The sequence below is a fragment of the Tauraco erythrolophus genome, chromosome 1, assembly GCF_009769465.1.
Source record: "Tauraco erythrolophus isolate bTauEry1 chromosome 1, bTauEry1.pri, whole genome shotgun sequence".
NCBI lineage: Eukaryota > Metazoa > Chordata > Aves > Musophagiformes > Musophagidae > Tauraco > Tauraco erythrolophus.
In genome coordinates, this window is record NC_141465.1 from 132,846,454 (window position 1) to 132,873,219 (window position 26,766).

Consider the following 26,766-nt stretch of genomic DNA (forward strand, 5'->3'; position numbering starts at 1 on the left):
AGAGAGTAGTCTTTTCTTGACAACTTCAGTACCATAAATTAGAAAAAGGAAACGGTAGTAGCCAAAAGATGAGAACATGACTACTCCATGTGTTTCAGTTTCTCCACCAGTCAGATTAATGTTTCATAAACTTGAGCTACTGGGAGTAGGTGTAGCATACATCAGCATCTGAAATGAAAAAAAAAACAACAACCCCACAATTCTTTTTGGAGTGCTCCTGAGCTGCATCTTTTCTAGATGTTGACATAGAAGCAGATGTTTGACCAATAAGATGTTAACACAGTTGTGCACAGATTTTGTCTGATGATTTCACGTGTTTATATTAGTTCAGAATACTTTACTCTGTATGCCTGGCAGGTTTTGAGTACTCCATCCACCTCCTTTTCCTTCCTCTTTACATTTTGGTGGAGTCCTCTTTCCAGTCTTGTCTTAACTTGTCCAGCCGTGAGTATTGCCTCTATAAATTGTATCAGAGCAGTATCTGGACAGGTCTTTAGAAATGCCCAGGATCGAATGCTTAGGGAAAAGCATAAGAACATGGTACATGTGTCTATGGAGTAGCCTTCACAGCTGCAAGAAAAAAAAAGAAACAAGGAAAGTGCCCTCCTTGAATTTTTCCATATAAAGAGGGACAATTCTCCTTCTTGCTGCTGATCAGAGGTCTCCGTGGCTCAAGCTGTATTTTGCTAGAGCTGTGAGGAATCATGTTGGCATAACTCTGACTGACCCTGGCTCAGAACTAAAAAACAATTGCCTCTGGTGCTGAGATCTGAGCGGTAGATGCCAGCCCGGAATCACACCCCACCATCGAACACTACTGTACCAGCTGTGGCAGCACTGACCCCCTCGGTAGCCGGCTCTTTTGCCCAGGTGAGTGTATTTGACAGCAGATGGATTGGGCAAGCTGTACACTTGCACACCACAGCTTAGAGCACTGTTGTTTTCTGCATCAGAAGTTTACAACGTATGAAAGACCCTTCAGATCGCTAGTGAGCTGGAGTCTTTGCTAATTTTCCCTCAAAAAAACACACTGTTCTCTTCGTTGTGCCAGACGCTGAGTTTCCGACAGCCTTCCACAGCTCATCCAGCTCCGACAGCTATGTTGCCCTCACCTGCAGACAAGCTGCTTGAGCCACGATGCTGTTCCACATCAACCAGAGCTTTCCTTCTGCTTCTGTACCTGTTCATTGGGCATGCTTTGTAGGTAGAAACCCTTTTGGAGTCAGCAGAGTATTTCTCAGTAACTCCAAGTCAGCGAAGAGGTAGAAATACTGTCGATACTTGTGCATGGATCCTTGCTTGATTTGCTTGAGACAGCGGTCTCTAATGAGGGATGCCTGTAGCCACAGCCAGAGACAGCTTCTGGAGAGGATGAATCAAAGTTTCTTGATTTATTTGGATACAAGTGTTATTAATCTGCCAGCTTCAATTCTGAATGGCTAATTATCAGCCATCAGTGGTGTGATGCAAACGTTTAATTAATGTTAATTCTCAGAATCCGTTGATTCTCACTGGACTGCAGAGGAAAGTTTAGAGTTACTACTAACTTTGGTGACAGTAGTATGCACATAGTGAATCCATCCCCTCCATGCAGTTTTGATGACTCTCAGTGTTTCATCCACAATTTTGACACCTTTCATCACTATGAAGAGGCCATTTGACTGGAGAAGTCCCTCATTATAAGCTGTATGCTGTCTTCTGTGGATAATCATATGGAGATCTTAAGTCTTTTAGAGGGAGGAAGAAAAAGAAGGTTCTTTTTGCACTGAAGGACACTTCAGTGATGTGTCACTTCACTGGAGCTTTTATACTGATTCCCAAAAAAATGGAGCTTCCTCCAAGACAGAAAGGTGATAGTCACCACTTTCCTTTTCTCCCCATAGAATCTGGAACTCTTCAACATGGAGGCAGCATTTTACCTAAAGAAAACCGTACACTGCATATCTAGTGGCTAAAGAAAAGCAAAAATTTTGACAGGTTTATTAAAGAATGTTTTGTAATTCATCTAACAATCTGTATTTGTCCTCCCGATGCAATCACTTTAATTTTTAACTGTGTTTCCTAAGAAAATAATTGTATTGCCTGTCTGCCTGACATTCTGCACCTATTTTTTTAAGCTGTTGGCCAGTTTCAGCAGCTTGGTGGGGGAGCAGAGGTCTCAAAGATACCAAATTCCTACAAGTTTGGTCGAAATTGGTGCCTTTGTGAAAGAAAGGACAAGAAGAATTATACTCATGCCCATTCCTTTTGTCAGCAGCCTGCAAGTCAGCCGAAACGTGTGCTGCCAAGCAGCCATCAGAAAGCCACTCATTATTGCTTCTCTTGTTTTGGAAATGACTTCTTTCCAAGAGTCATGAAAAAAATACCTCCAGAAAGCTGACTTCCAGCCATAATCTTAGTCAGGTATTCTCTGTAGTTCTGTGCTTTTGCTCCTTACTTGGTTTGAAGGACTCTTGACCTTTGTAGAAAGCTGTCTCTTGGCCAGGCTTCCTACCCTGCCACAGGGTGTTTAGATTTGGCAGTTGCAGAGGGACTGTGCAACGGCCCATCGTGCCTCACACGTGGGAATAAAAGCTTATCCAAGGTGCGTCCTTGGTCTCAGCAAATACATCTGTCCAAAAGATAACAACCCTGAATGCAGGCAATATGTGTCCATCAAGAGTGGAATGAAAACGGGCAACAGATCTTGAGGAATTCCTCTTACCTGCCATCCAAATGGTTTCCCTTTGAAAGCCTGAAACATTTGAGCTCAGTTGATTTTAATTGCCACCATGGGACCCTGCGTGCCTTACTGGTCTCATTTTTTTGCTGCTCTCCTGGTGGTAATCTCTGTACCACAGCAAAGCTTTTCCCAAATCTTTCAGATCTCACGCATGTTCCTAGCTAGAGGCAGGATTGGCCTAGAGAAATGAAATCCATAAGTTCGTGTGCACCTAACCACAAATCTTTGTGCTCGACTTTGTTTTTGTTCCTTCAGAGTTCCCTATTTTAATGTACGAATCGAGCACACGTCCTTTCATCGTTTCATTACCTTTAATTATAGTCATAATCATCTTAAATATGGAGTCCTGTTATCAGATGCTCTTAACTAATTAATGCTGTAAATTACTTGGAGAATTTAGGGTGAAAGTTGCTATGCAATAAAAAATATTATTTATGTTTCTGTCTCTCAGTGTGTAGCAGATAGATTATTTGAAAGGCATCATGTCCCAAACAGGGAACATATCACTTTACTCCTCCACTAGACACTGTGAAATTGCACAGAAGCTTTTGGGGTTTGTAACCGGCAGCTTTGCTACGGTGAATTTAAAGAAATGGCGAGTGCCAATTCCCTGCTGCCCAGAGTTTCTCTGCGAGGTCAGGTCGTCCCTTGGCCCAGAAGATCCTGTAAGACTTGGGTCTGTGGTTTCACTTCAGGGAGAAGTCTGGTGCTTTGCCTGTGAATCTTCCCAAAGGATTCTCTCCAGAAAGGAGAGAGGTGCAGAGAAATTTGAGCATCTACTTCCGACTGGTTTATGTGGCTTACAAGATGTGGCTTCAAGGACAATTTGGCTGGGCTTGGGGAGTTCAGATCTGGCTGATGGGGGAAGATCAGGGGTGGTGCAGAAGAAAATCAATAGTTCAGAAGAAAAACTGTGGAAGAGATGAAGACAGCCTGGTCCTTCTGTCAGTGATCCTCACTTCAAGGCTAACGTTCCCCTGCCTCACTCTTGCTCCTCTGCTCTAGCTTCATTTGTAATTTTTCAGTGCGATGGTTTTTTTCTGGCTGCAGTTGAATGTTTCTCACTGCCTGTATCCACAAACCCTGCTCGCTTGTTTTTCTCCAGCGAGGCATCAAATGCTGATTAATCTCAAAGCATCTCCAGCTTCCAAACCTTTCCTTAGGAGCCATGGACTGCCCGCACTGTGCCCAAAACCGCCGCTGACATCAAGAGCTACCTTGCAGATCAAGGCGAGTATTGACAATGCAGGAGGTTTGCTGCAGATCAAGGGCAGTGTATCTCTGTGGGAGTTGCTGCACATTTCTTTCCAAAAGCTTACGCTGTCAGGGAGGTAGGCTGCTCGATTCCTAACAGCAAACACAGATCTGTCCCTGTCATGATTTGATCACTGGAACTGAAGAATAAAGATAGTCCTGCTTGGCTTCCACTATTAAAGTTCCCCTCAAGTATTGAGGTTGTGCGTTTGTTGGTGTTTTTTTTTTTCCAGGAGATCAGTTGTAAAATCCCAACCTTACTAAAGAGTTTTGCGGTTGTCTTCAGCGGAGTCAGGGCTTCATCCTTCGTGTGGCAGCTGTCTTGCTCTTCGGCAGGTGTGATGGCCTTCCAGTGAGGAGTTAAATAATTCTTTCCTGTCATCTGGAAATCAATTTGGTAAATGTGTGAAGTGCTTTAGGAACCTTTAGGCTAAAAGTAAATAATCCAAAGTTCTGTGCATAAACATATTCTGTGAAATTTAAGCCTTATAGCTTAAAATATCCAGTCATTGTTCATTTAAATCATGCTATTAAGTAATTGTACTTCTACTTCAGAAATGTGTCTTTTGAAAGAAGTTCCCTCACAGTAGACTGAATAACGTGTTATGTTAGCATTCCCAAAATCTTTCAGCCAGTTATTCATCCTACTGTTTAATTTACTGCCTGTGGTTTATGATGGGTCCGTTCCAGACCATACATCATTCAGCTTGGGGGGTAGAGGAGGCTCTGGGACTGTGAAGGGAACAAAAAAAACCCAACTTCATCACACGTAGTTCTTGAGGTGGAGGTAATAAAATATATCTTTATGATCATCTCTAATTAAACCAAAAAATTTTGTCACCTTCATGGAGTTGCGCCAATTAGTGCCTGTGGCAGATAGTAAACTAGTTTTAACAAGATTGTCCCTGAAAAAGCAAGACGGTATTTTAACATGACTCCTTAAGGAACTTGGTTTGTTCCGTTTGAAAAGTAAGGAAGGAGTATAAATTTCGTAGCAAACACTTTCGATATGAAGCCAGTGAAAATTGTTTTGCTCAGTGAATAACTACCAATGTTTGAAACAGAAGTTTCGTATATAGTTGAAACGTATATTGTCATTTTACTTGAAGATCATATAAAATCCCCTTTCTGCACTGACCAGTGGTTCTAGTTCTTTAACAATCCACTTATGAAATTATTGTTTATTGTTTTAATCACACTGAAGCCCTTGATGATGTATAGGTGAGTGCGTGTGTGCACCGTCTTCATAAGTTGCTGATCTTCATTTCTAAATCATGCCGTGCTCACGTTTTGTTGAACAATATTATAAGAAAATTGTTACTTTATTTTGACATTTTTCCTAGGAAGCTCTCCTAAACCGCTTCAGAGAATGTCAAGAGCACTTACAGAAAGTAATGAAAAGAACCTTAGAAAATTCATCTTTCATGATAAACTGACGGAGCTTTAGTGGCACTCTGCATGCCAACGTGTTATCTGAGGGCATTGGCACTCTCTTGAACAGCCACACACTAAGGGAATCTCCAGCTGATGCTGGACTTCAGTTAGTGCTGGACTTTTTACAAGGGCATGTAGTGATAGGACAAGGGGCAATGGATTTAAACTGGAAGAGGGGAGATTTCAATTAGATCTAAGGAAGAAATTTGTCACTCTGAGGGTGGTGAGGCACTGGCACAGGTTGCCCAGAGAAGTTGTGGCTGCCCCATCCCTGGCAGTGTTCAAGGCCAGGTTGGATGAGGCTTTGGGCAAGCTGGTGTAGTGGAGGGTGTCCCTGCCCATGGCAGGGGGGTTGGAACTGGATGATCTTTGAGGTCCCTTCCAACCCAAACTATTCTGTGATTCTATGATTCTATGACTGTGTATTTCCCAAGTATGTTATTAAACAAGCTGAGCACCTGGCTTCAGAGGTCTGCATAAACATCAGTAATGCAGGGCTTGATTTTGAAATTTTTGTGGTGAATTTTTCAAGGTCACGGATGTCACTGAGCGGCACAGTGCCGCAGGCGTGAATGGGAGATGGTACCTGACTTCTATCTGCGCATCTGAAAATCTCCCTCTTGGCATGTTTGGAGCTATCAGTCATCCAGCAGCAGCTTCACACATGGGCAACCTGTAGACCTGTGTCTATAAAGTATAACTTCAGAAACAGATATGCCTTTTTTCCCTGTTGTGCACTTGACAATGACTGCTGCATAGCCTGGTACAGTGTTTTTCCTCAGCTGCTTCTGTGCTGAAGAAAACCACAATAAGCACTAGGGTAATAAAGAATAATTCTGACACAACTTTTTTTTTGGCATTTTCTTTTCAGAAAAGCTAGGGCAGTCTTTTTGTTCTACCAGACACCTTTTTATTTATTCATGTTATATTAACCCATTTTCCAAGATGAAAGTCGATGGGCAGCAAGCATCACTTTAATGTATGATGACAGTAGAGGTAATACCTCCTGGTAAGGGAACAAAAAAGTTAAGAGCAGGAATTAGGGAAAGATCAAAATCTTTTAACTATAACATGGTTTCTCTGTCTCTGTAGTACTGGGTACATATGTATGCATATGTCTCTCTGTAACAAGGCAGGGATTCAAAGGTACATTCAGAATAAAAGGGTAAAAAAAATTAACATCAGGACATGATTAAATGTCTCTATGATTTATTAATATTTATAGTTCTGTTGATATGTTATGTGTTACAGATTTATATCATAAAACATAGAAGAAGAAAAAAAAAGAATGTGATAAATGAGACTCACCATAAAGGAGACTCATCATGAATATTTCCTCTCAGAAATGTGTTGCCAGAGGGACTGTATTAATTAGGACTGAGATATTTAGGGGTGGAGGCGTCATGAATAGACAGACAAACATCCACACCAGATAAACGACATTGCCCTTCCGTCGTGGTGCTTTTGCGAACAAAGTGCAGCATTGCTGAGGGGTGTCTTGGCAGATTCATAGTTTTGATTTTCTTTTAGTGGCCTCTTCAAGTGTTAATAAAAATATAAAAGTTTTATGTCTGTTTCAGAATTATTTGGAGTGCAGCCTTCTGCCATCGTGCTTCCGAGAATGTCAAATAGAACCTGAAGGGAAAGGTCACGGAGCCCAGCTCTCACAAATCAGATTCCTGTGCCAAAGGGAATAAGGTTTTCCACCTGTGCGGAGAGATTTTACACTTAACTGCACCCATGGTTTCCACCAAAGGAAATCAGTCGGCTTTTGTACGGGCAGTGGATGGGGCGGGGGATGTAGGTATTAATCACTGTGACAGACGTCATGCCAGTCGCAGCTGTCAGATGGAATTGTCACCAGTTTGTGTTGGGCTGTGGAGGTATTGAACAGAAGTGGCTTTGTCAGAACTTTAAAGGCAGGAAAAAAAAAAAAAATAAAAGCAGGATGAGGGTAAGGAGGGCGTAACAAAAGAAAAACTGGCAAACTGGTTCTGTACTGTGCAGTGCCTCTGCTTGGTGGCACCTGGGTGGCAGAAGCTGATCCAAAGTAATGAACAAAGCTCCATTTGCCAGCAAAGATTTGAAATATTTTATTTCAGTTGCTGCCAACATGAAATTTCCCCATTTCTTTTTCTAGAGTAAATAATTAAAATCATTAGTGCTTGTTGGCGTTGTGCTACACCACATCATGTCACATTCCATAAGCGTTTTGCTGTGAAATAATGGAACTGTGCTTTTCCAGAGACTAATTTGTTGGCAAGAATGGGACGTGTACAACTGAAAACGGAGGGACAAAACCCTCCCTCGGATGTTGGTGCTGTGCAACTCCCTTGGTGGCTCTGGGAATTACATGCCCCTCAGAAGTCGGAATCCAGACCAAAGTTTGCAAGTTAACGTTGAATACATAGAATCATAGAATCATAGAATGGTTAGAGTTGGAAGGGACCTCAAAGATCAACTAGTTCCAACCCCCCTGCCATAGGCAGGGACACCTTCTGCTACACCAGGTTGCCCAAAGCCTCATCCAACCTGGCCTTGAACACTTCCAGGGATAGGGCATCCACAACTTCTCTGGGCAACCTGTGCCAGTGCCTCACCACCCTCAGAGTGAAAAATTTCTTCCTTACATCTAATCTAAATCCCTCCTCTTTCAGTTTAAATCCATTGGCCCTTGTCCTATCACTACACGCCCTTGTAAAAAGTCCCTCTCCAGCTTTCCTGTAGCCCCTTTATGTACTGGCAGGCTGCAATAAGATCACCCCAGAGCCTTCTCTTCTCCAGGCTGAACAGTCCCAACTCTCTCAGCCTGTCTTCATAGCAGAGGTGCTCCAGCCCTCGGATCATCTTCATGGCCCTCCTCTGGACCCGCTCCAGCAGCTCTATATACAGTAAACCTGAAAATTTTTCCGCCATGTTAATCTTTCACGCTGATTGCCAAGAGTGCATACGTGGTCCTGTCAGGCAGTCAAACTGCGTGGAAGTTGTATCCCTTCGTATTCGCAGAAGGACGTCTCTGGGCCATCACTGCTAACAACACTGTAAAAATTGTATAAACCAGACTCTTTCCTCAGCTCCTACAAATCGGCAGCTTTGCTGATGGAGCTGGGGATCTGTCAGTCCTGTTTGTTTGTGTACAGCTAAGTCACAACGGTGCTGCAGTTTAGATAAGATTTTTGAAGGGCGTAAGCAAAATAGAGACAGTTTGTTCATTTTATTTTTCGGGAGAAACAAGCAACGATCAGGTCTGTATTTCAAAGCTTTTCCAATATAAGTATATGAAAAAAAAAAAAGCCAACAATATTTGACAGAGCTGTGCTGGCAAAATCCTGAGTTTATTTGCTATTACAGCAGCCAAAGGCACCTTTTGTGGATGTACTTTAGTTTGGGGAACGGCTTTGCACAAACAATTCAGAAATTTGCCGGTGTGACTCTACCGGCTAATCGTGTCTGGTCTGAACAAGGCTGAACTGTGCGATTTTCTGTTTGTTGATGTATTTGTCTCCATATGTTACTGCAAGAAAGAACTGCACAACAGACACAGGAGACAGTATGTGCAGGAAAACTGGTTAAAATCTCTCAGTACAAAAGAGTTCTCAGTGCCTCGAGTCACTGAACTGCAGACATCAGAGAAAAGCGCCACATTTCTTTCAAGAAGGATAACCTTAGGTGTAATAAAAGTTGTGTTGCTTAAACGTGCGGTGGGAGGGCAGCAAACCTGAGAATTAATTCCGTTTCTCCAGGCCTTTTATGCATGAGGGATGGCACCCAGCTGCTCGTGCCGAGCCTGTGCGAGTTGGACACCACTGGAAGGAGACTTGTGAGGGGTAATCATCCAAGTGGCATAGACGTTGCCTAATCCCCAGCTGCTGAGATATCCTGGCTGGCTGCAGATGAGTTTTAGGGCTTATGTGGTATGCATTGCAGTATATAAAACAGGGGGAACCGAATACACCTTTTGACATTTAAAAAAGGCACACATTTTCAAAAGTACTGAATTCCTACTTCTCTTACTTAGAAGAGAGAGAGTTATAGAATCATAGAATCACAGAATGATTTGGGTTGGAAGAAACCTTAAAGATCATCTAGTTCCAAACCCCCTGCCATGGGCAGGGACACCCTCCACTACACCAGCTTGCCCAAAGCCTCATCCAACCTGGCCTTGAACACTTCCAGGGATGGGGCATCTACAACTTTTCTGGGCAACCTGTTCCAGTGCCTCACCACCCTCTAAGTGAAAAATTTCTTCCTTATATCTAATCTAAATCTCCGCTTTTTCAGTTTAAAGCCATTGCCCCTTGTCCTATCACTATATGCCCTTGTAAAAAGTCCCTCTCCAGCTTTCTTGCAGGCTCCCAGTTCTTCAGGAGGTAAGTTGCAGTTTTAAGCCTGCATATTTAGAAATATTTGATGAGTGTGATGGATACAAGCATGGATGCGCCATCCTTTGCTTAAGCCGATGGATATTCTTGCCTCACATTCGGGTGCTGTCCCCCATTAAGATGCAGTGGAGGTGGGTTATCCTCAGGCCCTCAGCTTGAAGGGAGCTCATGGAAGCCGTCAGTGCTGTCAAAATGGCACAGCAAAGTGATCTGAGAATCATCCTGAAAATTAAGGGAGTTGTCATGATGGGTTTCCAGACATTAGAACCCAGACTTGAGGGGCTGAGGACACAATGTGGCTGACTGTGGGCAAGGCTTACAGTCAGGTTTTACGTCTGGGTCATTTCTGAGAGGGAAGGAGCTATAGTAATGTGTTGTTTTATATAGAAATATATGTTTGTTTGTTTGTTCATATGCCTAGACCAGAGGGGCCAGCAGTTCAACAGCTTGAGTCTTCAAATGCTGCCACTGCATCGAGTACATGGTATCAGGGTAGCTAAAGGTGTTCCTTTTCAGTAAGCCCAGCAGAAAATCCAGAGCCTCCAGGGCTGCAAGAACGTTTGCTTAGTTGGGCACTGTAGAGGGTTCTTTCTCGTGTTTCTGGTAATTTGTTTAAGAACTTAAATATGTTATTTAAATTTAAGTAACTCATTTACACTCTGCCAGATATTCTGGGGTTTTTTTTTCCACTTTCCTCTGTGTTTAAGGCAACAATTCTTCATAAACTGTCAAGAGTCTAAATAGTAATCCTTTACCTTGATTTTATTAGTCTGTGATTCCTTTTTATTAAGTTAAATAATAAACACCATGGGTTAAAAACCAGCATATCATCCTCTGACAGTGACACGGACCTTTTTAAAAGCATTACTTGTCGGGTGTTCAATTCATTCAGGTGCATCCTGCCAAAAAAACAACCACCCAGAGCTCTCGTTGACTACGTACAGCCGAAGCTTGACAGCCTAGCATCAGAGAAAAAATTGATTGCAAACCCAAAAGTCAATATTTTGCTTTTGCAAAGGCACTTTGGCACTTGAGAGGAAAGTTTGCATGTAACGTACACGTTTGATGAGAAAAATACAGAGGAGATGGCTTGTTTGGACTTGATGTGGTGCACCTGTTGTTTCCTATACACAGTAAAACCAGTGCAGTGTTAATCCGTGGAGCTAGCGAGGAGCTTCGACCAGTTTTACATACACATATATACCGGCCAGGTGGTCCTGATTTTTCATGTCATTCATCTAAACATATGAAGTTACTTATGTTTCAGAATGAAGTCCTCCTCGTTTATAAAGCCTAGACTTGTCAATCAGTAACGAGGTGCCATTTTATCTGCTGTCTGGTTTCTAGGTCCTCCATTTCCACTTGCTACTGGTTACAATCTGTTTGCAAGATGAACGATGATTGTGTTTTTTACACATTGTACACTGCTGGAGGTCAAGTTGAGGGTTTGATAGTTACAGAGTCTTTTTTCAGTGGTCCTGATGTAGGTAGCTTTACTCACAATGTCAAAAATAGTTATGGATAAGTGGCTGGAGACATTCACAGAGACACTGTAGGTAGTGTTGTCATGAAAATTCACTACAGTTATTATGTTCTGCAACTTTTTTGGTATCCATTTATTGTAGCACTGGTTATAATAAAATCAGTGTCCAAGTTGCACATTTAGAGGATGGTGTTGATTTTGGCTATTTTGGTAATTTTCTTCATAGTAGCTAGTATGAGACTATGTTTTGGATTTGTACTGAGAATAACGTTGATAACACGGTGATGTTTCAGTTGTTGCTGAGCAGTGCTTACTCTAAGTCAAAGACTTTTCAGCTTCTCGTACTGCCTTGCCAGTGAGGAGGCTGGGGATGCACAAGAAGCTGGAAGGGGACACATCCAGGACAGCTGACCCAAACTATCAACGTTATTCTCATCCTAGATCTCAAACACAAAACTCTACCAGCTAGTAGGAAGAAAATTAACTCTGTCCCAGTCCAAACCAAGACAATTTTTATAGCCATTTTCTTCTATTAAATAGTTTACAAGGCTTGTAGGATTTTTCTGGACAAAAGACTGCACTAAATTAATAGTGTAGGTGTGCACAGGAAGGTTTTTCATAGATTTTTATTAATCATCCATATAACACAGTCAGTTGCATATCTTTGCACATAGCATGGTAAAGTACCAGTGAGATACAAGGCTGTAAAGATTGGGATTCAAAGATCTCAAGTTCCAGAAGACTCTCTGAACCGTAATACTCTCTAGAACCAGGACGTACAAACTGCTGATTTTAACTGCGTGGTGAGGATCATGCTTGTCTCTGATGAGAGTCCCTGATGGAACTGCAGCCCCCTATTAAGCTGTTACTTAAAATAAAATAGAGAAAAACCATCAAAATAACTTTCCCATTGTTGTTTTATTACTCAATGGAGATTATGCATCAGTCCTCTGTTTTCTTTTATTATTCACTGCCATTCTGTGGCTTAGCATTTTGAAAACTGGTAGCACAAGATGTTGCTCCAGAAAAAGATGTTATTTCACAGCATGGTGCAAACACTCCTCTTGATGGTAGGAGAAGCTAGTCTTAAGTCAAATTCAGTGGATAGGCTTCTTAAGGAGAGATTCAGTCACTCAAATTGTACTCCTAATTCCAATTTTTAAGTGTTAGTGAGGGAAAGCAGACATCCCTGTGCAGATAAATCATCTGGGTACCTGTTGGTAGAGATGAAGTGACCTGTTTCACTCCATCTCTATCACCATCCTGTGGGATGGCTTCCTCATTAGACTACTTGACTGTCCTATATAGACAGATCCTGGTGTAGGACATTCCTTGAAGGAGGAAATTCTCCTCTAGATTGGAGAATAACAGTAACAGCCCTGAGATGGACTTGTGTGGTATGACAGAGGTGCCGCCTTTGCATATTGCTTCAGCTCAGTCCAGGTGTTGCACGTTCAGCTAGATTCTATGCAAATGGGAGAAAAGCTTGGTCTGCAGTTGATCCTGGCTGTCACCAGAAGCCACCAAGGTACCCTCTGAGCAGATGGTGTCTCTCATTCTGATTTTTCTCCTCATTTTTTGCCATTATCTACCAATTTAGGAGTTAAATATTCTGCTTGCTTTTCATTCTACACATGCCATTATTGGCTCGCCATGTGTCTGATAGGGAACCCGTTTCCGGCAAGCTGTCTCATTTGAAAAGCAAACTCTCTGTGCCCCCAACAAGGGTGCTGGGGAAGACTCAGTTCAGTCCTTCATAGTTCACCTGACCTTAGGTGACTCGTCAGATTAAGGAGTGGGAGTACCCAGCTTCCATACCCAGTGGCACCCAAAGGAAGAGGGAGCCTATGAAGGTAATTTTGGCTGGCTGGTGGTGTGAGTGCTGTGACCCTACATGCGCAGCAGATCGAAACATGGTCCTGGAGCCGAAGGAAGGCTCCTAGCTGCTCTGTCAGTTGAATGTAGAGTTCATTGTTTTTATAAAAAAGATTGTTTCCTCTGCAACAGGGGGGGATTTCTCTGTGTGGGGGTATAAGCACGATTGCCCAAAGTCACACTACCAAGTTAGTCATCACAGCTACTGTGGAGTTCGAGTTCAAGGGAGCAATGAATGATTCATTCCACCTGGCACTGTGTACAGTGAGTAAAGAGAAATATTTCCTGTACCTAACCCAGACACTAGTCAGGCATCAGGCTGTCTGAATATGAGCAGACATACAAATGACAAATGTGTGGAGGAGCAGGAGAAGCTGGAGAAAAGAGATGAGAATGTATTTTTCACTCTAAGGTTAGCACATTTGCCCTGAACACAATCCCAAAACCTAATGAATCAGAAAGTGTAATTGTTACATAGACTAATTTCAAAACAGTACTACTCATTAAAGATTAAAGGAAAGAAAGGGAACATGGGGTTCAGACCTTTTATTCAAATTTTATCATATTAGCTCCTCATTGGTAATCTTTTTATGGCTCACATTTATTCAAATCTTCATTCACAGGATTCTGTCAAGTCTCTCTAATATGTGCCAAGTACAAGCTTCATTAACCGAGTTATCTTTCAGCTCTGCTTTATCTGTGGTTACCAAGCCAGTGTTAGTCAATGACATTTTAATGTTAAAAAACAAACAGAAAGACAACACAGAGCCAACTTGGTTTCTTGATTTTTTCCTCACAATCAGATTTCCAATGTTTCATTACATTTGAGTACTGACATATTTCATGTTTGACACACCTTGGAGACCCATTAGAGACAACGAGGCTTACAGGGTTGTTCCTTAAGTTCTGTGCTATTTAGACGTCCACAGTGCCAGCCTGTCTTCTAGGAATGTTGATCTTCATCACCAGGACCCTGTTTCACTGACACCTGGCATCTAAAACTCCTTCACTATCAGCAGGTGTCTTCTGCTGTCCCTTCAAGGCAAAAACCATCCCATAGGCTGTGTTGCTTGACTGAGAAGGCTCTTAGAAGCTTTTTGGGGAGAGGGAGGTTACAAAGTGGTTTTTTTTTTTGTATTCTTTAGTGCTTTGTTGGCTTAGCTGGTCCTTCTGAATAGCCTATGTCAGGTTTTTCACGCCAACAAGTAGAGAAGGAATGATAAACTCCATGTCTCTTTGGAAAACAAAGAGGAAAACTGTGAGGATGAAAATTTTGAAAATTACCTCTTTTTGAGGAAACCAAAATAGCTTCAAATGGTCACAGTGAGCCACCTTATAGTTGCTTAAGAAAGGTCTTGGGGAACATAGTACAATTTATGCAGAGGCCACAACATCCTGCTCCTATTATAAAGTCTTCTGAATTCCTGTGGTACTGTTGTCCCAGTAAAGGTTTGCTGTTAGAGGTGGGAAGCTTTATCTGTCTCCCCTGTATCCTACCTGTTTGTGGTGGGAACTGCAAAACTTCAGTGCTGCCTAAACAGCTATAAAAATACAATGTGTGTGTATAAAATCTAGCAGGATAAGAGAGCGTCTTCCCGCTGTGTAAGGTACAAGCACACACATGATGTAAGAGAACCACTGCAGTCAGAGTTAAGGTTCTCTCTTTTGCAAATCCCATAGAGTCTTTGGTGACTGCAGAGGGTAAGAACCTCAACAGTTTTGTCACATCGAGAAAATCCTGCACAGTTGCAGTAATTTTTAGTAGGAAGATTTCATAGCTTGTGCTTTCAACTACACCTTTTTTCTAATGTTCCTTAACTTGAGAAGAAATAAAAAAAAAAAGATAGTAAGGCAAAGGAAATAGTCACTAATCCTAGTCAAGGTATATTAAATTCAGTGAAGCTCAGACACGATATAAGTGCTCGGAATTTGTATACGAATGAAATTAACAAATATTCTGGGAGGAAAAGCTACCTAAATGTCAAAGAAAAGAAATACAAGCTATAAAATCCTGTGAAAAATCACATCGACCAGAGTAAGATAGATGTACTGTCTTTACTTAGCAAAGAAATCACAGAGGGTATGCAAATAGAGAATGAAAATGACACATTTTTACTTGATTCGAAAGCATTATCCATAATAGCATCTGCAATGTGTCTGCAATAATAGGGTGTAAATTGGAATTTACGTAACAGATCTTCGGAAACAGGCTCTGACTCACAGTCTGAAAATGGTGTCTCCAGTAGGGAAAGTGAACCGATAGCAGGAGAACTTCACGAAACACCTTTTGCATATTCCGGGATTCACCCATTCGCCCCCCTTTCCTGATTGTGGAGAGTATTCATCTCAGGCATCAGTTGTAATGAAAACTCAAATAACTGGTCTTGGAAACATTTGGTATGTTGTTCCTGATTAGACAAGTCATTTTATCTGGGATGAACTAAGTTCTTGTGAACGGTGATAGACTGACAGCCCTAGAAACTGGAAATCATGGAATCATAGAATCATAGAATGGTTAGGGTTGGAAGGGACCTTAAAGATCATCTAGTTCCATGGGCAGGGACATCCTCCACTATACCAGGTTGCCCAAAGCCTCATCCAACCTGGCCTTGAACACTTCCAGGGATGGGGCAGCCACAACTTCTCTGGGCAACCCGTTCCAGTACCTCACCACCCTCAATGTAAAGAATTTCTTTCTTATATCTAACCTAAATCTGCCCTCTTTCAGTTTAAATCCATTGCCCCTTGTCCTATCACTACACGCCCTTGTAAAACGTCCCTCTCCAGCTTTCCTGTAGGCCTCCTTTAGGTACTGGAAAGCTGCTATAAGATCACCCTGGAGCCTTCTCTTCTCCAGGCTGAACAGCCCCAACTCTCTCAGCCTGTCTTCATAGCAGAGGTGCTCCAGCCCTCGGATCATTTTCATGGCCCTCCTCTGGACTTGTTCCAGTAGCTCCATGTCCTTCTTGTGTTGGGGACTCCAGAGCTGAAAATCTCTGTTGATCTCTCTCAGCCTGGAATTAATAAACTGTTTCTATCTTCCTTTGCCTGCAAGCAGACATGTTCCCCAGACTGCAGTTTTTGGTGTTTTGGTGTGTTCTGTGCCTATATTCCCATCTTCTTCCTGCCTCTCAGCAGAGGAGGCCTTGCCAAGCAATCATGACTGTTGTCTGTTGGGTGACAAAAGGGGTCACTAATTTAACTAAGCCAGCAGTCGGATTCTTCCACTTGGTTGTTTTTATTACCTCCATGGTCAGGGCTTCAGTGAAGCCACAGTCTCAAATAACATCCAGTCCAAGGATGGTTGGATGCCTCAGTCCACATGGTGCTGCAGAGATGAGGTCAGACCTGATGTAGTTCTGATATTTCTCGTCCGTACAGTTCACGGTAATTGCTCTGTCCTTCCCTTTACTTTGCTGACTGATGTATAGAATTTTACAGGGCTAAATAGTGTTAGATCAGAGTCCAGTATGTCATTATAAATTTTGGATGAGCTTTGCTGAGTCAGACTTCCAAATGCTCCATTAGATTCCTGGAAATAATCTTATCTGTCTATAATGTAGATGACCAATATGGACCTCTTTTTTCCGATCTTGTTGTTCTCTACTGTACTGATATATAATAGAGAGAACGGCACTTTTCAGGTGTTCCTCTGACTTTTCTTGGAATATACGGTAGAACGAATTGGGGCCCTAAAAGCACTCAGTTCTCCCCATGGAATATATATCCCAAGTCCTATGTCTAACCTAACAAAGCCAGAGGTGGATACATGTTCAAACACAATAATGGCACCTTCGTCGTTAACACCTTCTGGGTTTTTTTTTGCTAGACCAGCTCAACCAGCCTAAGGTTTTGGTGTAATCAGCCATAGTTAATGCTAAGGTAGTGTGAGTCAATGCAGGGTGAGGAGGGAAGGGATGGGATGTCTCTCACACATAGAATCATGGAATGGTTTGGGTTGGAAGGCACCTCAAAGATCATCTAGTTCCAACCCCCTGCCATGGGCAGGGACACTCTCTACTACACCAGGTTGCCCAAAGCCTCATCCAAGCTGGCCTTGAACACTTCCAGGGATGGGGCATCTACAACATCTCTGGGCAACCTGTTCCAGTGCCTCACCACCCTCTGAGTGAAAAATTTCTTCCTTAGATCTCATCTAAATCTCCCCTCTTTCAGTTTAAAGCCATTGCGAATCTTTATATCTAATCTTACATGTGTATCCGGGATGCTACAGAGATACTGTAAATACTTCCCCTGTTCCTCTCTTGAATCTAAGTCCTAATCCAGATTTTAAAAGTGTCCTTAAATGTCGTAGTAATTTTTGACGCTATTCATTGTAATTTAGGACTGTGCACAGTTCTGAGCTCTCTAATTAGAGAGTTGTCGTGGTTTAGGCCGCTCCGGCAACTAAACTCCACACAGCCGCTCCCTCACTCCTCCCCTCAGTGAAGTGGAGAGGAGGAAAATGTAATAAAAGGTCGAGCCAAGAAGAAAGAAGGAGCACCCACTCGGCTTGGGAATAAAGCAAAACAATTTATTAACAGTTACTCGAAAGGATAAAGAGAAACATTAAGTTACTTGAGAGGATAAAGAGAAACAAAAGCCAGATCCTAAAAACAACATCTCCCCGCCCCTTTCCTTTTCTTCCCGGCTCTACCTCCTCCCCCAGCGGCGCAGGGGGACAGGGAATGGGGGAGTGCAGGTCAGTTCATCCCATGTTGTTACTGCTGCTCCTTTCTTAAAGAAGGAGGAGTCCTTACACCCTTTTCCCTTGCTCCAGTGGATCCCCTACTCACAAGGAAAATCCACAGACTTCTCCAGCAGCAGTCCTACTTGCAGGATGCAATCCTTCCCCATCGGATCGCTCCAGTGTGGGCTTTACCACAGTCTCGAATTCTTAGGGAGCTGTTGCCACTCGCTCCGGCGTGGTTTGTCACACGGACTCTAGATGCATCACTACCTTGTCGTGCATCCCATGCTCCACGACTGTCCTCAGGCTCAGGTATCTCTTCTCCAATGTAGCTTCTCCACAGGCTGCGAGTGGGTCTCTGCCCCACCGAGTTCATCACTGGCTGCAGGGGGGCCGCCTGCTGTCTCACCACCAGCTGCAGGGAAAACTCAGCTCCGGCACCTCCTCCTGCTCTATCTTCACTGACCTGGTGTCTGTGTGGCTCTTTCTCTCAGATCTCAGTCCTCTCTGGGTGAACTCAGCTCAGCGGGCACCCCGGGAGTGGAGCGCTCCCCGAGTTCCCCAGATGGCTCCGCCGCCGCCATTCTCAGCGGGTGGCGCTGGGCCAGCGCGGGCAGCCGCCCGGCTGGGAGCCAGGGAGCGGGGGCAGTGCCCTCCTCCTCTGTCCTCACTCCTGGGCAAAGCACCTTTGTCCCAACTTCAATAGGGCAATTCGCAGAGGCGCCGACTAGCTCAACCCCGAGGGGGATGGGAGTCCGATCTGGTGGCCAGAACCGGGTCTGACCCGGTTCCGAAACCAGGGAAGTCACAGGGAGCAAATCCCCTCTCCTGCCACCAGAACCCCCCCACACCAACCCAGCACAACAGTGCATGAGTGTTAGTTACACCTGATACAGAAGTCTGTCTGGTAAGTATTAGATTGATAACATATAGTGTGTTTTTGTTTTGTTTTGTTTTGTTTTTCCAGATAAGGGATCAGATATGTGTTGTGCATTGATGACTTAAAAGCATTAACTACTAAAATCAGAGAGGAATAAGTTTCCTGTATCCCATATCCAGTATGCTGAACTGTCAGTCTTCCTCCAGTTCCATCAAATGTTTTAGTTTTAATTCATTTCTAGAAAACCTGTGAAAAAAATCCTTGATAATTAAAAAATACTAATTTAATCAGCCCTAGGTTTGTCTTTCCTAAATGTTTGTGTTCCTCAACCTACCTCCCTCAGACTCTTGACTAACAAATACTTTGAGTTTTACTCAAAGTAGCTGTATCACTGATCTTTACGTCTTTCTTCACCAGATGTTTCATTTTCCTGACACCTCAGTTTTTGTGTGGCGTGCATTTTTTACTCGGTTTGACTACATCTCTAACAGTACAAACTGTTGGATTTCGTTAAATTGTATAACCCTGACACAGTTTTATGGCTTTCCCTAAACTGAGTCTATGATTAAATGTGTTCTCAGTCTTCTTGTTGACTTAACTATTGGAAGTTCTCTGGCAAACCAGGCAGAACAAACTTCACTGGGAGCTGTATATCCATCATAAAATTGCTCCAAAGTGTTATCTATCCAGACTGGTTGTATTTTTCATGCTTTATCGCAAATCAGTGTCACAGATAGATTGCAGTTTGCAACCTGCAGTTGTTCGTTGGAGTTAGCTCTGCTGTGAGGACAGCCTTTTTGCAGTGCTTTAAGCTTTCATGACTTTTCTGCATGAAACTGAACTATTTTTCTAGCTGGCTGAGGGATCAATGCAAGTGTCATTAGAGCATATGGAACAAGGCTATGTTACCCTTTTGAGTTTGATTTAGGATATGTGGCATCCCAGCCTTCATACTTTTTAGGATTGCCTGCGCAGAAATGAGTGCAGTATGAAGCAACTCAAATAATGAACCTTAAAAATATTTTATTTCTGTTATAGATCATCCTCCAAATCTTCAAAATCATTCAAGACTTAGAACTCCACCACCTCCGATATCACATGCTCACACCCCAAATCAACATCACGCGGCCTCCATCAATTCCCTAAACAGAGGGAACTTCACTCCACGCAGCAACCCCAGCCCAGCTCCTACGGACCACTCTCTTTCTGGAGAACAACCAGCCAGCACTCAAGAGCCAGCCCATGCTCAGGACAACTGGTTACTTAACAGTAACATCCCACTGGAGACTAGGTAGGTCATTTTCTTTAGTGCTTTACAATGTCCCGACTGTGTGTGCTAAGGGTGTTATGGAAAATACACACATCTGTGTAGCTAGCTGTCCAGTTTGTGAACTGGTATTTGGCTTAAGCATTTTCAACTGTATTTATTGTTCCTTGTGTCTTTTTATTTGGACTAGGGGAAGAGGAAATTGCTCTTCTTTCATAAACTAAATATATTGTCTTTAACAGCTCCTCATAAGGTTATTTTCCTCATTTAAAATTGGAATCAGGATCATAGATTAAAATGTTCTTGGTTTTCTTTCTTTTCTTTTCCTTTAATGTCTTTTCTTCCTATGTGGTAAGATAAATCAATATCCTATTTAAGAAACTGAAATCAGTCAATGTATTGAAAAGATTTAGCCTTCTAGCTGTGACTTGTCAAGCAGATACTTTTGTAGCACATCATTCAGGAAACGCTGATGATGTTTTACCTAATAAGGAGAGGTCAGCCACTGCATTTTACTGTCCTACAACATTGCTCCAGCAAGCGTGAAACACTGGATAGCAGGGCATCAATCAATTAATGATGTTTCCATTTAGCATTTAAATTCTTTTCCACCTATGCAGCACACGAAGGGTGTGACAAGGGTGCACTGAGTGGTTCTAGTTCATAGCTTTGGTTAGGTTCTATGTAGGTTCTGGAAAAGGGAGTTGTCATACTACTCAGCCTCAGTCCTCCCATCTAATGGTGAGCGCATCTGATTCTTGCTGTCTTCCTGAAACTCAGTTTTTGCATTCTCCAGAGGTTCTGCTTCACTATTTCCTTTGCTACTGTGAAGCCACTGGAGATTCTGGAGTCATTAGGCCCCATATGTGATTTCTTTTTCAGTCTGGAGAGAAGTCTTCCAGACCTAACATGGTTTACTTAGCTGCCTAAGTCTTACCTTCTCAAACCAACAAGAAAGATTTTAGACAGCAAAAAAACATATACTAACTGAAAACTGAGCCAAGGGCCAAATTTGTCACTTCACTGCCTGTGAGAATCTCACTGAGATCAGTGGTAGCTCTGTCTGTATCCTGGGACACAACGTACCCAGTTTTGCCAGCTTCTACTGAGAAAACAGTTTATAAAAATGAACACGTCTGTCAATCTTTTTGGGAACGAGCTGTGTCTGCTGGCCCTCTGAAACTTCCAAAGCAGATCTCAATCTAACGTTTTATGGCATTAAGGATAATTAATTTCTCTGCTACTACTTGATTAAAAAGACCCTACTAAGAAGCTGGATCCAAAAGATTTAGACAAAATTATAAGCAAGTACTGCAAGTGTGATTTGGCAACAATTTCAGTAATTATATTGTTACTGATTCTTGAGAATATATACCCAAACAGTGACATTTATGTGTTATTTCTTTTGGAAAAAAAACCAACAACAACGTAAAAAAATACTTAGGCCCCACTCCTGCAGCACTTTTGTGAATAATCCTCTATAATTCTGGAGGAAGCCCTGTGCCTTTTTGTAAATAAGGTTGTGAATTCTTCGGAGAAGAATAATGTACTGGTTTAATAGTGCCAAGACATTCCCACATCAACTGGAGTCTCTCAGAACCCACCACCTTGCAACTGAGAAGGAGCATCCTGGCTGCTGGATCAATGGAGGCATGCCAGAGATAAAAGGTCTTTGCTGAAAACATCCTGCCCCCATATGTCCTATTCTGTTGGCAATTGGAGAGGGAGATGGAGGAGCGACCCTGTCCCAGCTTAATAAATGTAGGAGTTCGTAGAACAATTATCTGGCTGGTTCTGGACTGCTCCTGTTAAATTGTAAATGAATACATCCTTAAAGACTGTCCTCATTTCTTCTCCACAAAATCATTGGGGATGAAAATTTTTTCAACATCTGAAGCAGATTGTTCTTTCTGCAAGTTAATGGTCACATTGTTGCTGTGAACTGGACTGAATGTTGGAGGTCTACCTGCCTGAAGAGATCCTTCTGCATAATTTGATGATTTCACTTGTGTCACAACTCAGTCACACTCGTAATTGATCCTTAATTTAACCAATTTATTAATTAAGTAGAAAACAGGTCATTTCAAGACTGGTGGTGTGGCTTTTGCCTCACTGGTTGGAATGGCGTAATTTTGCCCAGGGTCCCTTCAGACAACGAACGTGTTGGAAAAGAATGTGTAATTTTATTCCAAACACAAGTGAGCACATTTACAGAGCACGACTGGCAGGCTTTTGTCCCTTCATTCAACAATATTAAGAAAATAAAATGTTATAAAGGTGTCACAATGCAAAGAGGCTGTGCCGCATACATGATCAGTAAATGGTTGACAAACCTCTACCAGTCATGCAGAGATCTTTTGTTTCCTTTGGTGGGAATTCTGTAGACATAGAAGACCAAGCTTCAGAGCTGTTTAGCAAACTTGGATGTGCAATTTCACCTCTTCCATGAAGTTGACCTTCCCCACTGCAAAGATTTTGAGAACCAGAAAGAGACCTCCACCTAAGAGAATAAAATGTCCAACATGTAAAAATATAAATCCTGGCCAAGAGACATTAATCCAAGAATTAAGACCTTTGAAGTATAGCAAAAGGAGATTATAGTAATCTCATGTCAAAAATGGAATTGTATTTCTGTTGAATATCCGTTTTTTTTAAATCCCACGTTAGATAACAGAGAAAACATGAAGAAAAAGCTACGTCTTTTAAATAGGGATAGTCACAGGCTGTGAAATGTGCCTACCGTTATAGATTTTGAGCACCCCAGGGTTTGCAGAGGCTTGATTTTGACTGCCGTGGACTCCAGGCAGTATTCACAACTGGGAATTTAGGATGGTTTGTCACTGCCTGGAATTTTCCATACTGTTAAGCAAAGGCAAGCAGCGATGTGTAGCACAAGTCTACAACTGACACAATAAGCACATCCTATATCTGAGAACTTTATATGTTGCAAGAGGAAGAGCCCCTCCTCTTCTCTCCCTTCTTTTCATTAGTTTCCCTTTACTCCCTTTTCTCTGTTTCTCCTTCTTCCTCTTTCTTTTCCTGTCTGCTCCCTTTTTTGTTGCTTTAAAAGCAATGTATTACCAAGGTTGTGATGAGAAGATCTTTGCTCAGCAGTCACTCCTGACAGGTAAGTCAGTTCCCCCCATATTTATTCCTCACTATTCCTTCTTCTGTGGCCTGTTCCTTTACATTTGACCTTGCAGGAGCAAATAAATGCCAAATAGATGGTGGACATTTAGTTGACAAACCGACAGCTTTCAAGAGGCTTCCATTCCCAGGAAATTTCATGTGCTAATTACATAAGGTCAGGTTCTGCCACCCACAACTCTCAATGAGAAGGCAGAGTGGTTTGTGAGTAGACAGCTGATCACAGGTAATCTCCAAGGGACCAGGCTCTGTCCGGCCTTCAGTGAGGAGGACAGTCATGCATTAGTCACCTCGGTGACCCAGCGACCTCTCTGTTGCAAATACATACATTATAAGCTTATGTAACCCTCACCTCTTCTGTTTTATTGACAATCCACAACTGAAATTCATGGAACCAATTTGACATGGATTTTAACTACTGATGAACTTTTATTGATTAGTGTGTTGCTAGATGCCTTGCCTCTTACCCATTAAATGCTCAGCGCATGCACGTGTGTTGCTTCTTTTTGTGTTGAATCCAACATCCGACCTTTCCTGCATTCCCAGGGAATGCGAGGAAGCTGCAGACGCGTGGGGATGGACTGATGTCTCGAGTGCTGTGACACACAGCTCATGCATGTTGATCCACTTTACTCCAAAGCTATGCATAGGAGTCACTTTACTTTCATTCAGATCAAGGAGTAGATCTGTTCTGTCAAAGCAGCCCAGAGGCCTCCAGAAGCAGTGAGTTGAGCCAAACAAGTGCTGGCATTAGCAGCAGGAAGAGGAGGAAGCAGAATGAAAATTAAGGTTGAGGACATTTTAGAACAGACAGTATCAAGGTCTGTATAATGTGACAGGGCTGGTTTCTCTTGGAATAGCGTGTTACCTGGATCGAGTTCCTGTGACAGAGGAGTTCTCCTTTGAGTTCACATCGTGACACTTATAGCCTGTAAGCACTTAATCCTGCATAAGTGATAAAAGTGTCACAACGCTGTGATGTTCCTTTTGCTAGGTTTGGCCAGGGAATTTGTTCACGTTCAGGCTTAGGTACAGTTTTGATACTGAAAACAGACATGGGCAAAATCAGAACTAGGTTTTTGTTTTAAAACTGGTGGGAAGAATGTTCTTTTACCAGGTTTTGAGAAACAAGCCTGAAGGTGAGAAAGACACAGTCTGTTTCCAGCTGTGCCTCTGACTTAGTTCTTTATGTTTCTGCTATTCTCCTCAAAAAGTACGAAACAGTTCAACATATATAGGTCAAAATGTGACTCATCAAAGTGTGTACCAGGGAGGTCAGATATTGCAAAATACCACCATTGTGTGGAAAGTCAAAACCAGGCGTTGTCATCGGCAGGCTCTAAGTATCTCACCTATTGCCTGTATGATCCAGATTACAGTCAATGCTCTGGTGTTGGAATTTGGGTTACACCATAAACTTTTTCCAGCTTCTGTCTGTTTATCATTGAGAGAATTTTATTTGGAATACTCATATTGAGCAAAACTTGCATTTCGAAATTTCTAGATGGCAAGTAATTGTTCCAAAAAAGAAAACAAAACAATCAAATTGGTAATTAAAAAGTTCTCAAATGTGAAACTGAAACGTAAGCCAAGGAGTGGCAGATTGTCACTGGAAATCCATGAAGACATTAGATGGAAACGTGCTACCAAGGTACTGGCTGCAGTGGGATACAGGTGCCGTGCTGTGCCTTGTCACAGGAACAATAACCCAGATGCAGAGGTGTAACAACCTTACAGCTGTGCTGGATTGAAATCTGCTCTTTTGAATCCAGCAGTTCAGAAGGTCTCGTGTGTCACTGGCGATAAATAATGTGAAATGAACAAAGGCATCAACTTTTTTTTATACATGCACATGGGCGTGTGTGCTTATATGTGTGTGTATGCATACATATGGTGTATAGAAAGAAGTGAACTTTCTTAAAAGCTATATATGTATATGTGCAGCATCTTATACATATAAATATATGGTCCATCATTCTAATTCCATGCACAACTGCACTATAACCATTGTGGTTTATAAGATCACACTTCATATATGCATGACTCACTGGCTTCATTCATGTTTCCATATGTATGTAGAAACATAGCAAAGCAGACATTCCTAGAGACATTGCAGGACAACCTCATTGAGATGGACATTCTCACCTCCTCCCGACATGACGGTGCTTACAATGATGGGTATGTGACACTTACGTGGTCTTCCTGTTTACTGTACAGTCGTTATGATCCTTGCATGAAAGCATTTGGTCATATCAGTGATTTTTAAGGGCAGCACCATTGCTGGCCTCTTCCAAGATGGCTTTGAAAAAATGAGGTTCTGGAGCTTGGAGCACTGTGTCCTGTACATATTAATGGCAGACTCATTAATATGCTAGTGAGCCACAGCATGCCATTTGCTTTTTTTCCCTTGTTGTTGTTTTGAAATTTCATTAGTCAGAAGTACCTGCAGCAATTTTGAGTCCCATATAAACTAAGATTAATTTATTTTTTATAAAGATCTTAAACCAGTGTTGTGGTTGCAACCTGGTACTTTGTTTTTAAATTGATATTCTCCACGTACCTTATCTTACAAGTGCCTACTAGTGTTAGATGTAAGCCAAGCCTTTGGTTTTGACTTTACCATCCCTTCTGGTTTTTTACGTAACTTTTTATCATTTAACTTTTAAGCTATGAACAGCTTTTAACTTGATCCTTAGTCAAAGTGCCAAAAATGTCAACTCCGTGTTGGCAGTTTCTGATTTAGCAGCATCGTTAACTGAAGATCTAATTGGTGTACTTGAATGCTGCAGGTACCTCTTTGGTGAGAACAGATACCTCTGTGTCTAAACAAATACTTTCCCAGACACAGAAGAGTATCTGAATCCTCGTAAAAATGAATGTTTTGATGTAGAGCATTAGTAGAAATAATGAATCTTTCTCTAATACTCAACACTCATGCTCAGAGTACCAATAAAACCATGGCTGTAAAAGCACAAGCACCTTTTTTTGAGAATTCTATGTTACTTTATGCTGCATGAATCAGTGGCTTTTCTGCATGGTGATGTTTCTGCACGTGATGTTTTCCCCTGGGACTGCACAAGTGACTTCGAGGGGAAAAAGAGAGTCACGTCTTCATCTGGTATAATCCACCGGCTTGACTGACTCCCATGGACCCATGCTGATTGCATTTGTGCTGGCTGCAAATCCGACCCCACAAGCCATGGCAGAAGGAGGCTGTTCCTCAGTCCTCGCAAGCTGCGTTTTCGCTTTACATCAGCATGGCGATCGACGAGTCAGATCCGTTGCCCAAGTTTCATTCCCAGAATTTGAATGCTTTGTACTTCACGATGTCCCACCGAAATTAGGTTTTTCATTTAGGATTCCCGTGGAGAGAGCTCACATTGGGACATTCCATTTCAGGAACTCACGGACTGCAGTGGGTTCTTTTTGCGCGGACATTCCTGGGTCTCACACCAGGTCCTCATAGGCTGGCTCTCAGGCTGCGTTTGTAGTAACAGGCAAAACGTGGTGCCTCCCAATGTGTCACTGGGCAGGAAACGCTGTTGCCTTTGACAGTAATTCACACTTTTTAAAGGTAGGCATCAAACCATGATACTCTGGACTGCTTTCTAGAAGCAGATGCCTCTCCCCGC

At 42.4% G+C, this 26,766-nt stretch overlaps 1 protein-coding gene across 1 annotated transcript in view; it reads left to right on the top strand.

The window, feature by feature from the left end:
- Nucleotides 1-26,766, top strand: part of TENM4 (teneurin transmembrane protein 4) — a 380,735-nt gene that overhangs the window by 132,327 nt on the left and 221,642 nt on the right. The window contains 2 exon segments of the mRNA XM_086614637.1: nucleotides 19,759-20,011; nucleotides 25,214-25,312. Of these exon segments, the coding sequence (XP_086470763.1) occupies nucleotides 19,759-20,011; nucleotides 25,214-25,312 (352 nt within the window).